General features: G+C 37.0%; 1 protein-coding gene across 4 annotated transcripts in view; it reads left to right on the top strand.

Moving 5' to 3' along the window:
• The window catches only part of LOC120413289 (uncharacterized), a 36644-nt gene that overhangs the window by 8528 nt on the left and 11976 nt on the right, over positions 1 to 16140 (top strand). For all 4 annotated transcript variants that reach the window (XM_039574028.2, XM_039574027.2, XM_039574029.1 and 1 more), the window contains 3 exons: positions 12720 to 12900; positions 12987 to 13098; positions 13500 to 13684. In XM_039574028.2, coding sequence (XP_039429962.1) covers positions 12727 to 12900; positions 12987 to 13098; positions 13500 to 13684 — 471 coding nt within the window. In that variant the 5' untranslated portion in view covers positions 12720 to 12726. Of the gene's footprint in view, positions 1 to 12719; positions 12901 to 12986; positions 13099 to 13499; positions 13685 to 16140 lie in introns of those variants that run through there.

The following is a 16140-nucleotide window of genomic DNA, read 5'->3' on the forward strand; positions in this document are numbered from 1 at the left end:
AATCATAACGGCGAATTACAAATATTGTCATAAATAACATAAAATGTTGTTGGCCTAGTATTTTCAAATATCAAAAAATGTTATTCCCAAGTTATTTCCGTCTGCTCGAGCAGGTCAGAATAAGGCGTGCAATGAGAAAAAAAAGTAATCATAAATTAATCAATAATTTGCTTAGTTTAGTTTAGAAAATTGGCGTGAAATTATTGTTTTTTTAATGCAAAAGATTTTTGTAAAATATTCTTTTCTCCACCTCCTCTTTCAAAAGGGGCAAAAAAAATATTGACGAAAAATTAATTTTTCATAGAAAAAACTTGTGATTGTAAATTACAAAGGGGAACAATGAATAACGTTTAATTTGAGTTTTAATCAAAAGAAAGTAAGTAAAATTTTAATTTTGGGACCGACATTTTCATGAATTTGTTGATATTTTTAAAATGTTTCACAGCAGCATGACTGTTACAATGTTTTAGCATTATGCGATTTTTGTTTATTTCAAAATTTTGGATTGGAATTTGAAATTTTTAAATACTTTTTTGCATTTTTCTATTTAGGTTTTCTTTTTTTGATTTATGTTTTGTGGTATTTTTTGCGAAATTTGCTTTTATTTAATTTTTTTACTAAGACTGTTATTTTTAATTATTTCGTTGCAAAAAAATATATATTTATTTATATATTTATTTATATATGTATTGAAAGCTTTTTTGTGCTGAATTTGTTCTGTTTTTGTAGGTTTCAAGCATTATTTTTTGTTTCTATTCTGTGTTTCTTGGTAAGGCCTATCCATTTTTTTCATTCATTATACGATTGTTTTGCAGCATTTAATGTTTGAATATATTTTTTAAGTTACTTTTAATTTTTTTCTGTATTTATTATTTTTTTCTAAAATAACTTTTTTTCATCAGTTTTTATCGTTACCTATCCTATTCAACCCTTTGTTCTGTTTTTATTTCGGTTTTAAAAATCAGTTGTGCGTATTTTTTTAGTTTTTTTTATGTGTTTTTTTAAGAAATGTTGATTGGTGGAAAATTATATTACTTGTGTAAAAGAGAAAACTTCAGTTTCTGGCCGTTGTACAACAGTTGATGTATTTTTAGCGTTAGATTCTGTATATTTCAATCTATTTTAATATAATATTTTAATTCTGATTTTTTAAATCAATTTCGAAAATGTTTTGTTTTGGCTCATCAACTGTTTTGCAATTTTTTTTCTATATATTCAATTCTAGCTCTAAGTTTTTTTTCTTATACTTTTTTTATTTTTCAATTGTTGAAATTGTTTTCAACTTGCTAGATTTTTATTTCAATTATGACACAAGACTTTTCAAAAAAAAATCTGTTTTCTTGTTTTTTTTTCTTTCTCGAAATTTTTCTAAAATGTATGCAACTGTATTGATTGTTCACTTATTGATTAAACACAGTATAAAAAGTTTAATTTTGGAAGGTTGTAATTTTACATCAACTTATGTGGAATAAGTATAATTACATATAAAAAGATGTAAATTTACTCCTTTAAAAAGGGGCAATATTATAAACTTTTTTGGAGTCAGCATTCTGACAACGCCACCAACGCCGTTATAACGCCACCATTCTGTTTTATTGTGTATTTAATTTCCATTTATTAATTTTTTGCTATGTTTTTCTTTATTAAACTATTTTTTACCTTTCATTCTATGTTCAGTATAATAATTGTATTTCATGAATGTGTGGTAATTAAATTTGATATTTTTTGTTCTTTTTATTGCTTTTCCTTTTCTATTTTGCATTTAAGCTTATTTAACTATGAAGTTTAATTTTTTTTATTACTCTTTTGCCGCAATTAATTTTCAGCAATCAAAACAATTTTTTTTTCATTTTTTCATTCATTCATCTAATTTGACCGAAATCGAGAAAGCAAGCATTACAAAATATATTTGATTCGATTTGCCCTCGATGTTTTGATGACAATTTCAAAGGGCGAAAAAGCTTAGGAAGTGTATGGGATAACATTTTGTTACATATGATTACAAGTTTCATAAATGAGGGCATAGTAAAAAGCTTACAGAAACAGGATAAAAGAAAATAAAATTATTTATTAAAATTTATGCATGATTTTCAAAATTTGCAAACATAAAATCAAAACAAAATGCTTCATACATTACTACAGTTATGCTACTGGCAAAAATGGCAAAAAAATCTGTTCTATTTTTTTTTTCTAAACTTTCTAAACTCCTAAACGATCTGTTGTTCCAAAATCCAAAAAAAAAAAGCGGAAAAGTCTTTAATTTATTATAATTGCAAAAATTAACTCTAAAAAATCTTTTCAGAATAATTCACAATCGATTTAACAAGTTTTCTATGAAAATTTAAAATTTCAGTAATACAGTCCAGACTTTATAATCCGAAGGTTTGTACTTTATGTCAAAATTGAGTAGTTGATTGCCTATTTAATTACAAAATGTATTTTTTGAACATTTCTTCACTGCCATTTTGGCCTCCATCGTGGATTTTTTAACACTCAAACGCTCGGATAGTCATTTGACCCCTATTTTTTTTCTTAAAGATCTCATAACTTTTGGTAGAATTGACCAAATTGGATGCTTCTGGTTGCAAAAGATCCAGATTTGTCTATATTTTGAACTGTCAGATGGGGAACAAATATAGTCCACTTTTACCGGAGATATTCCGGATTCCGTTGGGGTACCTCGGCCCTCCTATTTGGGGTTTTGGTCGATAGAACAAAAACCATTACACAGAAAATGCCGGAAATGATGCAAAACTTCTAGGCATCATTCTAATACATCATCTTGCATAGATACATGGCATGGCCAAGACCTTCGGGCACCGAAACAGGTTCCAACCGGAAACGGTTCACTGAGCTGATGTCGATTGGTGCCCAAATGGAACTGGTTCCGGTGCCCCGTAGGACTTAACCATGTCAATTATTTTTGCTGAATGATGTATTAGAATGATTCCTTGAAGTTTTGCATCATTTACGGCATTTTTCTGTGTAATGGTTTTTGTTCTATCGACCAAAACCCCAAATAGGAGGGCCGAGGTACCCCAACGGAATCCGGAATATCTCCGGTAAAAGTGGACTATATTTGTTCCCCATCTGACAGTTCAAAATATAGACAAATCTGGATCTTTTGCAACCAGAAGCATCCAATTTGGTCAATTCTACCAAATGTTATGAGATTTTTAAGAAAAAAAATAGGGGTCAAATGACTACCCGATCGTTTGAGTGTTAATTTATGCTTTAGAGTAGTTTTGGGGTCATACTTAAGCTAGACAATCAAAAATTAGACAACGAAAAAACAAAATTTGTAATTCGATATTCCGAAAAGACTTTTTTTCAAAACCTTAGAATAATCGAGTCTGGACTGTAGGAGTGCTTATTGTTGCAACTGGATTTTTTGGAAAAAAATAAGGAGAAATGGAAATATATATGAGACTAATTAATGAAACTTGTTTTTTAATCTGCAGAATCCGACTTTATCTCAATATTTTTTTAAGTTAAACAAATGTTTTAAGATTCAACTAAATTCTCCTCCCTTTTTATCTGCAAACAGTTCTTTTTAAAAAACCTCCCGAAAATTTTTAAAACAACTGCCTTCCTATCACAAGATGCACTTCCTCCCTCCTTTCAACCCACCACCCACCGCACGCACCTTCCACGCACTACGCCACACACACACACAAATCTACACCCAATCGGGGGTGGGGGGACGTTCGTAAGTTGCGTTGCGTTCTCCCTAGCAGCGGCAGCCTTTCCTTCGTCGTCGCAAGGAAAGGAAATTTTGTGCGAAAACAAGGGGGTTTTGAATTTTTATTAAACAACTAACCACCCACCGATATCCAAGCAGGCCGCACCGCACACAGACACTCACGCGAACGCAAGAAGTTCTCTGTCTCTGTCTGTGAGTTTCTGCTAAGAAAGTGGGTGGGCTGGGTGAGGTGGCAAGTTTTTGATAGGGTGGCCATCCCAGGGATTACTCCCAAACATGGAGCTCGCCTACTGCCACCCACTTTGGGAGAACTTGTTGGGCTTCTTCTTCTTCTTGTCTTGTCCTTACCCTCTCATTCGCACACAGACACTCACATTTAAATAGTTTGGACCGGAGAAGGACCACGAGCAAGTTGCGTGCCCCTCTGTATGTGTGCTCGTTTGTATGTGTGCATGTCTTGAGGGTAAAGAAAGTTGTTTTAATGACGGCGACGTCCGTTTTCCGAAAGTTTTGAGAAAGCAGTTGCAGTTGCCTACTAGATTCAGACTCAGAGCAGAGAGAGAAACTGTGGAGGGGAAGTCGTAAAATCAAGGCGAATTTGTTTTCGTTGGTGCAGCTGTGTGTGCGCGATAGGGTAATGGATGTTTATTTGTGCGTGTACATGTGTGTGTGTGCTTGTATGTAAAGTACTGAGATTGCAGATTAGATGATATCAAGTGGTTAGAATAATGTTGAATAAATTAGCTCGGAGGAAGAGGTCGAAGTTGGTTCGGAATGGCACTAACTTTTACTGTTAGCAATGTTTCAAATGTTATGGAATATTGGTTTTAAGTACTTTTTTCCTTCAAAAGTCTGCCCCCGAAAATCAAACTAAAACCCTTACAGCCTTACTTAAGGATTTTTTTGTATTTTTGTCATTTCCGTTTTTGTTTTTTTTTGTGTTAAATTTTGGTTATACTTTTTGCCTTTCTTACAAAAGAAAGGTTTAAGGTTTGCTTTTGGAAAAAAACGCTTTTTTCAGAAATCTAAAAAAAAATCGTGCACGGCGAGGATTCGTCCCAGGAAAAAATCCTATTACTAAATTGAAGGTTTAGATGCGTTCTTTCGATTGAATTTTGGCCCGAAACCCGGAACTCAAAGTCTGATTTCTGAGAGCTCTTTTTCTGAAATACATGAGCGATGTCTGTATCCGCTCTTAAAAATGTGTGTCTTCCATCACTGGAAAACCGCTCGTAAAACCCACAATTTTTATAAGTCAGATCTGTAGCCGTGGGGTCGGAGACAAACATTTTATTTTTCAATTCACAATTTTCGACCAGTAAATGTGATCAAAGCCATTTTAAGAGGTATTTTTTGGACTATTTTACAGATAACACTATCAAATTTAAAGAATTCAGTTTCAAACAAAAAGCCATTCGAAAACATGCGCCATAAACTGATTGGGCCCAAAATTTGAAGCTTTTCCAAAATGTATTTTCAGAGATATAGCGATTTTACTGTTTTTCGTCTTATTTTTACCCTATTTTTCCTATTAAATTTTTGGATTTATACAAAATCATATACTGAACATCAAATTCGAAGTCCCGGCTCGTTCTCGCTCGAAAGCTCGACAAGTCGTTAAGTCGAAGCTTCAACGCCAGCGCTTTTACGCTTGCGCGTTTTATGTTGCGCGTGAAAGTGTTCTTTCTGGCTTCTCATAATTGATCGACAAAGTGCAATAGCGATACATATTTTTTTAAGTTAATCATAGACTAACATTTTTTTTTGTTCATAACTTATTTATTAGGTCCTTTTAGGTGCTGTGACCAGGTTAGGACCGAGGATCAATAGTACAAAAAATAATAAAAGAAAAAAAAAAAACCGTAACTGAATTAGATGATTTGCTCGTGCCATGTGTCAGCAAGTGTGCGATCACATCAATCTGTTCCTCGGGTGTCTTGCACTGGCTCAAGCGAGCTCTGTATTCTCGGTAAATGGTCCACAGCTCCGACTCGCTGTACAGCTTCCGTTCGCCATGTTGCTCTTTCGGGGTTGCACCGGCGCCGGCGCTAGTATCTTCTCGACTTCTTCCTGCGGGACGAGGATGTTTATTTTCCGGTTCAACGGACGGCACCGTTCCAGGTAGCGGAGGAAAATCCGCCGCGGTGAACGCAGCTCCTGCCGGAGTCTGTTTGTTCTTCTTCCATGCTGGCGGCTTCGGCGTGGACGCCTGCTGCCTCGACTGGATGAACTGCGCACGTTTGGGACAGCTGCGGTCCAGACCCTCGTGAGATCCAGAGCAGTTGACACACTTCTTGGCTTCCGTTTCTTCTGCTTTGCACTTTTCCGTGCTGTGGGCACCCCCACAGCTGCTGCACCTGGGCTTGAGATGGCAGTTACTGGTTCCGTGACCAAACTGCAAGCAGTTCTTGCACTGGGTCACGTGCGGTTCTTTGTTCCGGTAGGCCACCCACCGGACGACGACTGGTCCCACTTTCTTTACCTTGCTACTCAACTCCTTCAGACTGGTGTGCCCCTTGGGGAAGAGCACGATGAAAGGCGTCTCATCGATGGCGGGAAGCTGCTGCTTCCGCCTGATGGCGTGTACTGCCAAGACGTCCAGCTGATGTTCCGTCTTGAGCAGCTCCTTGATGTAATCCGGTTCCACGTTCGGGAGACCTCGCATTACTACCCGGTGCGGTCTCGCACTGCGCTTTCCATGCGTGTAGAACTGCACCTTGTTCTTCTTCAGGTGGGCTTGCACCGTGTCGAAGTCGTCGCTCGAGAAGCACGTAATTTTGGTGCCGTACCGCGTCAATTTGTGTTCCGGCTGGACATCACATGTCGCCATCACCTACGCAAGGCGGGCGAAACTCGTTTCTTTCACCACCAGCGGCGGCTGCTTCTTCTCCCCGGCCGACTTGCCGGTTGCTGGTACCACGGGGATGGTTTTTTCTGCTGCTGGGTTCGCATTGTTGTTGTTGTTGCTCTCCTCCGCTAGCGGGCTGAACTTGTTGTTGCTGAGCAGTTTCTCCACATCGCCGTCGTTGCCGCCATCGCCGACGTTGATCTCCTCCTTAGCCTTCCTGCGGCGAACCTTGACCACGGGACGAAATTCGCCCCCGTCCTCTCCTCCTCCTTCGGAGTCTTCCACCTCCATGCCCGTCGCCGCCTGCACGGAGAAAAATGAGTTCCCAAAATCTTGAACAAGCGTTCATGATAATGAGAACCACGAACAAAGTGTTCAAATTTCATGGTACGTTTTTCAAAATCGTACCATGAGATTTGAACACTTTGTTCGAGGTTCTCATTTTCATGAACGCTTGTTCACGATTTTGGGAAATCTTTTTTCTCCGTGTGCGTCTTGGGTTGAAACCCGTCCGGTTTCTCCCACACACTTTTCCTCAAGGCCGCGTTCCAGTAGAACGTCCTTCCATTCTCAGCCCTGTGCTCCGTCCACTCACTCTCCACCGTCGCGGCCGCCGCCATGGCCGTCGGCGAAAGTTAACAAAACACCGTCAAAAACGCGCTAAGCTAGCTCGAAAGACGACCAAACCCAACGAAAGTTGAACAGGGGATAGACTAACATTATAGACTGAGTACCCTTTATTTTTTCCAATAATGTCAATCCAATATGTTTTTCGACAAATAATGTACTTCTGAAACTAAAAAAATGGCATTTGAGGTTTAGATTCGAAGCTTTAGGTAAAATTCTCACTGGATGGTATCATTATGTTTTTGAAAAATTAATTGCATCAATATATTTCTCGGTGTTTCATCATTTTGTAAGAAAGGCTCTATTTCACCTCTGGTGATATTAAATCGGGTTTTTAAATATTTTGAGCATATTTTTTGAATCAATTCCAGAGTTTTTTTGAATTAAAAAAGGTCCTATAAGCTATTGTGTTTCAAATGTTTTTAAGGCCATTTAAAAAAAAAACTCTAGATTTTTTGTTATTGCTCATTCACATTCTTAAAATCCGTTTCTCTTTTGGATCAAAAATCATTAAAAAGTACTACAAAACAAGAATTTAGGTAATTTCGCTAAATTTCACTTTTATATCTATATTCACAATGTCAATTGAAGTAGAATATTTTTTATGATAAAATTTCTAGAAAACATATGAAAATTTTGAAATAGTACATTACTGGGGAACATAATTGCATGGTTATGATTTTTGATAAATGTGTTGATCTTATCCTTCACCCAAAACTGGGCAGTGCTAGTCCGAGAGAATAATGGCCTCGAGACAAGACAATAGTGGTACCATTTACGGACACAGAGAACACAGCTCGAGATGGGCGAAAGAATAATTCTCTCGAGGTTCATTTGCAAAAAAGTTCATCCGTCAAAACAAAAAACCAAAAGTGACAACTACGGGAATCGAACCATTGACCTTTGGCATACTAACCCAATGACTTAACTGCCTCGCCCTCCCCAGCTTAGTGTCTAAGGAGTGTTCAGATGTCGATGTATGACTGAGCCCTCAATAAATTTTGAGGGAACGATTCTCTCGACTTGGAATTTTGGGTGTTGATTTGTTTTTGTTTTTGGTCGATCTAACAGTTTCAAGCTTAGCGACAAAAATGTCTAAGAACATTCCGGTTTGTGGTTCCCCTCCTGTAAAATTGTATCAAAAATTCAAAGGAGTTAAAAGGGAATTAATCTCAGAAAAAAAAAAACATTAAAAAATATTGGAAAATTTTAACCACATGCAAAACATCTGGAGTTTTTTTAAAGTCCAAAATACCAAATTTTCAGTTTTTGCTTTTTGGCGGTATCAAAAACACCCAAAAATCAAAAACTGGAAATTTGGTTTATTGGACCTTTTCAAAAAAACTCCAGACATGTTTTATTAGCATTTCCAATGATAAATACAGAACAGATTCGCTAATATGAATGGCAAAAAAAAATCAAACCATCCACATTAACGACCCCCGGGTCTTTTGTGGTCTCTATTGCAAGTTTCTGCTCGAACCTAGGAGTCTGAAGGCTTGAATGGGGAGAGCACCCAAACCTCTTTCTACTCCAAGGAACCTTCCACCCCAGTGTTTGAACTGACGACCTTTGGATTGTGAGTCCAACCGCCGCCAGCGATTCCACCGGAGTAGGCTTGGTTTGGTGTGTTGTTTGTACTTATGGCATGGAGACGACTCCTACACCTGGAATGACTTAACGGCCTAACAACCAAGGCCGGGACTGACATTTTACTTCCTTATCCGATGGAAGGTTGGAGCAGATGGGAATCGAACCCAGAATCATCCGCTTACAAAGTGGACAGCGTTACCATTCGGCCACGCACTGCATTCAAATTTGCCGACGTCAAACCAGGGGGGCGACATCTATATCTCACTACAGGCAGCTCGCCCGCAGCCAACACAAGTTGTCAACTTCGGCACCAGAACAAAAGGGCAATGTCAACTTCGGCTCCAGCACAAAAGAACAGCTGTTCGTTACGGAACCAAAACAAAGCCACTGCGCACTGTAAAAAAAAGTACAAAAACTGCAGGCATAAAATGGAAATAAAGTAATTATTGTTTCTATGTAAAATTTTACCGCAATGTACGTTTAAGAGTTAGTGTATGTTTGTGAGGTGATTTTTATCATTTTTTTTTGCAAAATAAACTACTTAAGTTGGGATTATTAAGCACTCATCGGGCCGATGACCTCATTTAAAGTTGTACTTTTATCACATGAAACGTTTAACTTAACTACTGTGTAATTTGACTTTTACTAAAGTAATTCTTATAACAAAAATTGAATTATTAAAAAAAGAAATATTTTTGTTTTCACTGTGCGCAGTTTTCGCGCGTTATCAATCTCAATCACCCAAGATGGCTGCCGTTAGCATCCCCCTGCGTCAAACAAAGGTATTTTAATGAAAACATCAGTTTGATAGCTATTTGACGTTTGAGTGTTTTTGCTTTTTACACGTCCGTTAAAAATCGCTCCGTTTTCGTCAAAATCTAACCTACTCCGAAATGAGTAAATAGGGTATCTGTCAGATTTTGGGTGAATTTCACTCAGATATGGGTTAATTTCACCTAATTTTCGATGAATTCTGAGTGATAATTCACTCAAATCTGACAGATGCCCCATTTACTCATTTTTGAGTAGGTTCATTTTTGACAAAAACTGAGTGATTTTCAAAGGGTGTTTTTACATTTGAGTAAGGACAAACAAGTAAAAAGATGAAAAAACAACAACATTTCATAACTTTAAAAAATAAACTAAGGTTAATGTAAAGGGGGTATCCTTAAACTAAGTGAACACTTTATTTTAAAATTGAGACCCCCCCCCCCTTCCCCTTTTTTGTATCGGTATTAACCCCCCTCTCCCGAGTTTCTACATGAGTTATGGAGTCATGGCCCCAAAAAACGCGATTATTTTAATTGCGTCAACAATTTGATGTAATTTCCAAGCTAGAATTTCATTGGACCACATCAAAAAATTATAAAATAATCTCCGATAGATGCTTCAAGAACTTGTTATTTTTTAAAATATGGTCTATCTAAAATCACTTTACTTAGGAAATTATACTTAGCTTAGGAATTCAAATCAATAGAAATGAATCTGGTCTTTTACAATGGAAAAGTAATCAAATTAGAAACTTGACGTATGGTTTCCATATCAAAGGTAAATAAACAACTGCATAGCAACGTATATCAGCCAAGCAAGTTTTCTAAGTTGGTTGCAGATGACGGCCGTAAGTTGCGTTCTTCTCTAAGTTACTTATTTATTCTACTTTACTTGACTATTCTAAGCTAAGTGATTGTAGATAGGCCATTATGAATGTTTAAAATATATAAGAAGAAATCGTTTCCAAACATTATTTTATGTCTTCATTTTTAACCCTTAAGAGTAAGGGGCTATCCATAAACCACGTGACGCTTTAGGAAAGGGGGAGGGAGACGGTTCGGCTATTGTCCACGCTCCATACAAAAACATTTTTTTTATTTTTTTTTTCTAGGTCCGGGGGTCATTCTTAAATTCCGGAATCAAAAATTTTCTTGAAAAATAAGGGGGCAGCAAAAAAATTGTGATAATTTCTTTGCTAAATTAATACTAGTTTTGAAAAATTAAAAAAATGGCCGAACGAAAAAAACTATGTTAATACCTAGAAACTTTAAAAAGTAACGGTTGAAATGTGAACCAAATTTTAACAATGTTTTGAGAAATTTGTGATATTTTTGGCTTCAAGATTAACAACGAAGCTTGTCAGGCGTTTTTTTTAGTTTTTTTCTCTCATGCCTAAAGAACACAAAAATATTAAATGGGTAATTCTCCGCCAACTCACACAGCAGTTGCCCCGACCCCTCTTCGATTTGCGTGAAACTTTGTCCTAAGGGGTAACTTTTGTCCCTGATCACGAATCCGAGGTCCGTTTTTTTGATATCTCGTGACGGCGGGGCGGTACGACCCCTTCCATTTTTGCACATGCGAAAAAAGAGGTGTTTTTCAATAATTTGCAGCCTGAAACGGTGATGAGATAGAAATTTGGTGCCAAAGGGACTTTTATGTAAAATTAGACGCCCGATTCGATGGGGTACTCAGAATTCCGAAAAAACGTATTTTTCATCGAAAAAAACAGTAAAAAAGTTTTAAAAATTCTCCTATTTTCCGTTACTTGACCGCAAAAAAATTTGGAACATGTCATTTTAAGGGAAATTTAATGTACTTTTCAAATCTACAATCTAACTTGAACTTTTTCAAAACTTTTTTTCGTAAAATCGCAATAACTCGTGATGTTTATAAGCAAACCCCTTATGTCTATATATTAAAATTTTTGTAATTGTCTGCTCTACAACTTTGTAGAACATTGTTACACTTTAAAAAAATAACCCTGCAAAGTTAGAAAAAGGCGAAATTTAAAAATGAAAATTTTCGTTCAAAATGAAAAAAATTACCCCATTATAATGTTTTTTTTTTCATATTTTGCATGTTTTTTTTATAAAATTAAATGCTTTTCAGTTTTACAAAATTTCGCTAAACATTTTTAAAAAAGAATGAAATTTTAAAATCAAAATTTGTTTTATGGTAAATTTGGGAAATGAAATACAAAGTTTGGAACTTTTTAAAGATTAATAATGACTAATTTATTATCATGTTATTCAAGAAGTTTCCGAATCGATACGCGATTATTTCCCAGGGGTTCACCTCCGTGTCAAAAGAAACTAATAACCCCTACCCCGTTCCCTCCCTTCATAATTCACACCAGTCAAGTCAAATCGCTCACCGATTAGCTTAAACTTCTTCGATCTTTGCCCATTAAACACACTTCCCTCCTTATCACAAAACCCATCCTTTCCTTCACAGTAAAGAGTGAGGGAGAGAGCGCGAGCTTTCCCAGCATCCCCTCCCTCCCTCCCTTCCCACCACAAATCTTGGTGAAAGTTTTCATTAAACAACGAACGCGCGACTTCTAATTATCTAATTACGGGGGTGGCTTTTTAAACAAATCACAGTAGGTGTGTGTGCGTGTGTGGTTTCGCGCCGTCTCTTTCCCTCACTTCCCACTATTTCGCGCGCCAACGAGGGGAGGGAGGGGAGTGTAAAACGCCCGATGATAGGCAAAAACTTTTCCGCGCAGCACTACTACGACCACCATCGGCACTAGCACTAATACAAGCACGAGTGAGAGGCAACAATGGCGCAACAACAATTCATTTTGAACAAAAAAAAAGCAGCAGAAACATTGTTTAATGGCGGAAAAAGCTACGACAACAGCTGAGAGAGAGAGCAAGAAAAAATGGCGCGAAACCGTTGGGAGGGTGGGGAGGGGGGGAGGGGGTCGCAAGTTTTAAACAACTCCTGGTCCGATAGAGAGATAGAGAGAGGGAGAATGCTCAACACGGTTAAAAAGAAAACAATGCGTGCGTTTAGCGTTTAAGAATCGATAACAAACCATGGCGGATAAAAATTAAATATTTTTAGATTTAACAGCGACTTTCTCCCAGTCGCTAAAGTCTCGTTTTAGACAGCATTAATCATCGGTCCTTTCGGGGTCCCCCACCTTCTCTCTGTTAACCTTTCCAGAGTCAGAATGCAGATCCAGCACGTGAGGGACCTGTGCGCGGTGCCGGGGGCCGCGGCGGAACTCAACTGCACCGGTGATATCCTGTCGGTGCAGAACCTGCTGCCGCAGCTGGCCCCACCCCCCGAGAACAAACCGCACCAGTGCCAGCAGTGTCTGAAGAGCTTCTCCTCCAACCACCAGGTAACCTAACCTAACTTCGTTGCAGCCGATTCCGCGTTCCGACTTTACCTAACCCTAACCTCACACTTTGAATCGCCTTCCCAAAGCTGGTCCAGCACATCCGCGTCCACACCGGCGAGAAGCCCTACAAATGTTCCTACTGTGATCGCAAGTTCAAGCAGCTGTCGCACGTCCAGCAGCACACGCGGCTGCATACCGGTAGGCGAACCCGGGAAGATGCGCCTGCAGATAGGCAATCTTTGCTAATCAGATTTCTTTTCGTTTTGACACTAGCAGGCTCTAGGTGGATGGACGAACCCAGAACAGAACGTTTGCAAAATCTCGTTTAGCGTGTAAGGTAAATTAACCACACAGATTTCGAAGAAATTTAATGAAGAAATCATTTCAAATGTCATTTTTTTACAAGAAATAACTGATTTCAGCAATACAAGCATTCTCGAACGATTTGCAACATATTTAACCCCGATTGCCCTCATTGCCGACAGAGATCGTTGCTGCGAACACTGCCAGTGCTGGGGTTTTTGCAATTGGGTTTTCTTTCAACTATATAAACCAAAAACATCTCCTTAATTTAAAACCTAACCTCCAAAAAATCTCAGGCGAGCGCCCGTACAAGTGCCACCTGCCGGAGTGTGGCCGCGCGTTCATCCAGCTGTCGAACCTGCAGCAGCACCTGCGCAATCACGACGCCCAGGTCGAGCGGGCCAAGAGCCGGCCCTTCCACTGTAACCTGTGCGGCAAGGGCTTCGCGACCGAGTCCAGCTTGCGGACGCACACCTCGAAGGTAGGCTATCAACAATTGGAAAAAAATGTACCATGGAACACTTGTTCCGAATTTCATTGAAGCTTTTTCAAGGTTGTAAGAACTGATTTTTCTCCGTATAACCCAGCACAAAATCATCAAATTGACACTATCTAGATTGTTAAGTGAAGATGGCGTTACGAATGGTGCACGCCAGAAATGTCAAAATTACGCAGTGGTACCAACATTAGAAAAAAATTTGGTTGTCATGCTATGGCTGCTGCCTGATGCTAACTGATTTTCCAATTTACTTTTTGTCACTAAGAAGTGATTTACTCAAAAAACTATTTGAATTTTTTTTATTGGGTATGTTTTAGGGGACAAATAATGCCATCTTTTAATGTATGGCTCAGCAAGGACAAAAATCATTTGACCGAGTCATAATTTTTTGAAAAAAAAATGTTTTTTGAAAAAAAATAACATTGCGCCTTTTTCTAATCATATTTTTAGTGAAAAACTGCAATGTCGATTTTTTTGATTTTTTTTTTTCAAAAAAAATGTAACCTGTCTTGCTTAGCCATCCCCTAAAACATATAAAAAAACAAAAATTAGTGTTTTTGATGAATTCTCTGTAAAGTGACAAAAAGCTAAATTAAAAACCCGTATTTTTTCGCCTATCTATTTTTCAACATAGTCCTTACTATAATCAATTAATAAAGCTCCTCGTGGGGTATACATTTTTTATATTTACATGTCATTTTCCTATGGACAACTATCAAATTTGTTTGAATAACTGTATAGACCAACAGATGAAAAAAAAATCTTCTTTGGTCACAGGGAAAATATCCACAAAGTTTCAGCCAGATAAAAAAGACAAAAATAAATAAACAAAAAAAATTCTTGGAGAATTGCTCGTATGTCAAAAAGGACTATTTTGCATAATCAGTTTTGTCTATACTATTTTCCATACAAGTTTGTCGTACAAAAATGACATGTGAAAATTCAAAAATCTGTATCATTTGAAAAAATGTTTGGTCCATTTGGTGTCGTCAGCAAATTTAAGAAATACACAAAAAAACAACCAGAAAAATATTTTTTGCTTATTTTTGAAGTACCTTTTTGTCTCTGAAAATTCATTTCCAAATCAAACACTATTTTTGATTCATGTTTTAGGGACATAAAGTGCAATCTTTTCAACGAATAACATGTTATGAAATTTTGAAGAAAAAAAAAAGTTTTTTTTATGAGCGTAAAGTGATTTATGATCAGTAAATCAAATTTTGATAAAAAGCACCGTTTTTAAATTATAGCCATTTTCATGTAACATTTTGTAAAAATGTCGCAGTATTTAAATTTAAATTTAGTGTGCTGTGATAGCTCATTTAAAAAATATCTATTGCTATTTTTGTAAAATTTTAAAAGTGACCTATATTTTTTTCGATGTAGTCCTCATCAATATATCCAGCTTTGCTAATGACAGCAAAAGATAAAAAAAATCCTTCATTTTTATCATCATTTTAACATGGATTGCCCTCAAGTAATAGTCAATTCAAATTTTCAAAAAAGGTTATTTCAAATATTTGTGGAAAAAAATACAAAGCAATTTGATATAGGCTAATGACGTTATTATTGGGATTAAATTTTAATAATATGTATGTATTTTTTAATTGAATAGATTAGAAATTTTCTCGCATGTTTCATTTTTTTATATTAAAAATCGGATCAATCCAAAGTTACAATGTTAAACCAATTAGCCACCACCTAGTTGATAATTTTACATAAAAACTAAAAATATGACCAATAATCGAAATTTCGGCAACTTGGGTCAATTCTGAAGGCAGGTTTGGATTCAGCGGGCAAAATAACATGGAAATACATATAGTTGGACAATTTTTGAATTTCGTTCGGGTGGTCCCATACACTTTTCCCTAGAAAATTTGACATTTTCTAATGAAGATATCTCGATTTCAAAGAAAAATACCCCTGAGATTTTTTCAGTGTTTGTAGTGAGCAATTCCATGTCAAATAGGGAATCGGTTGTACCCGACCCTCTCCGATTTCAATGATACTTTGTAGACATGTTATCCTACGCTTGTATAAGCCATTATGGCAAATTGGGCGAGCTTTTCGGAAAAAAAATATTTTCGAGACTGAAAAATCAAGCCTGTCATATAGAAATTTCCAAAAACCATCAAAAAATCTATTTTCTCAACATTTTTATTTTTAAAACCACTGTAACTTCACAAGGATTGGACTTGGGACAATGGTTAAAAAATCTCATAAAAGTGGAGCGTTTTTTCCTTCAGTGTATTTTTTCGGAAAGCCCGTCAAATTTCCTACAAGTTTGTCTTTTATCACCTTTTGATACGATGCAACGGCTTCGAGATTCAGCAATATTTAAATTACGAAATACAAAAATATTTAAAATACGCCCTTCTCAAATGACATTATCGAGTGAAACTGACTCCACGGTGCTCAAAATACCGTTATTATGAAAA

Source organism: Culex pipiens, chromosome 1, assembly GCF_016801865.2.
Source record: "Culex pipiens pallens isolate TS chromosome 1, TS_CPP_V2, whole genome shotgun sequence".
NCBI classification, from domain to species: domain Eukaryota; kingdom Metazoa; phylum Arthropoda; class Insecta; order Diptera; family Culicidae; genus Culex; species Culex pipiens.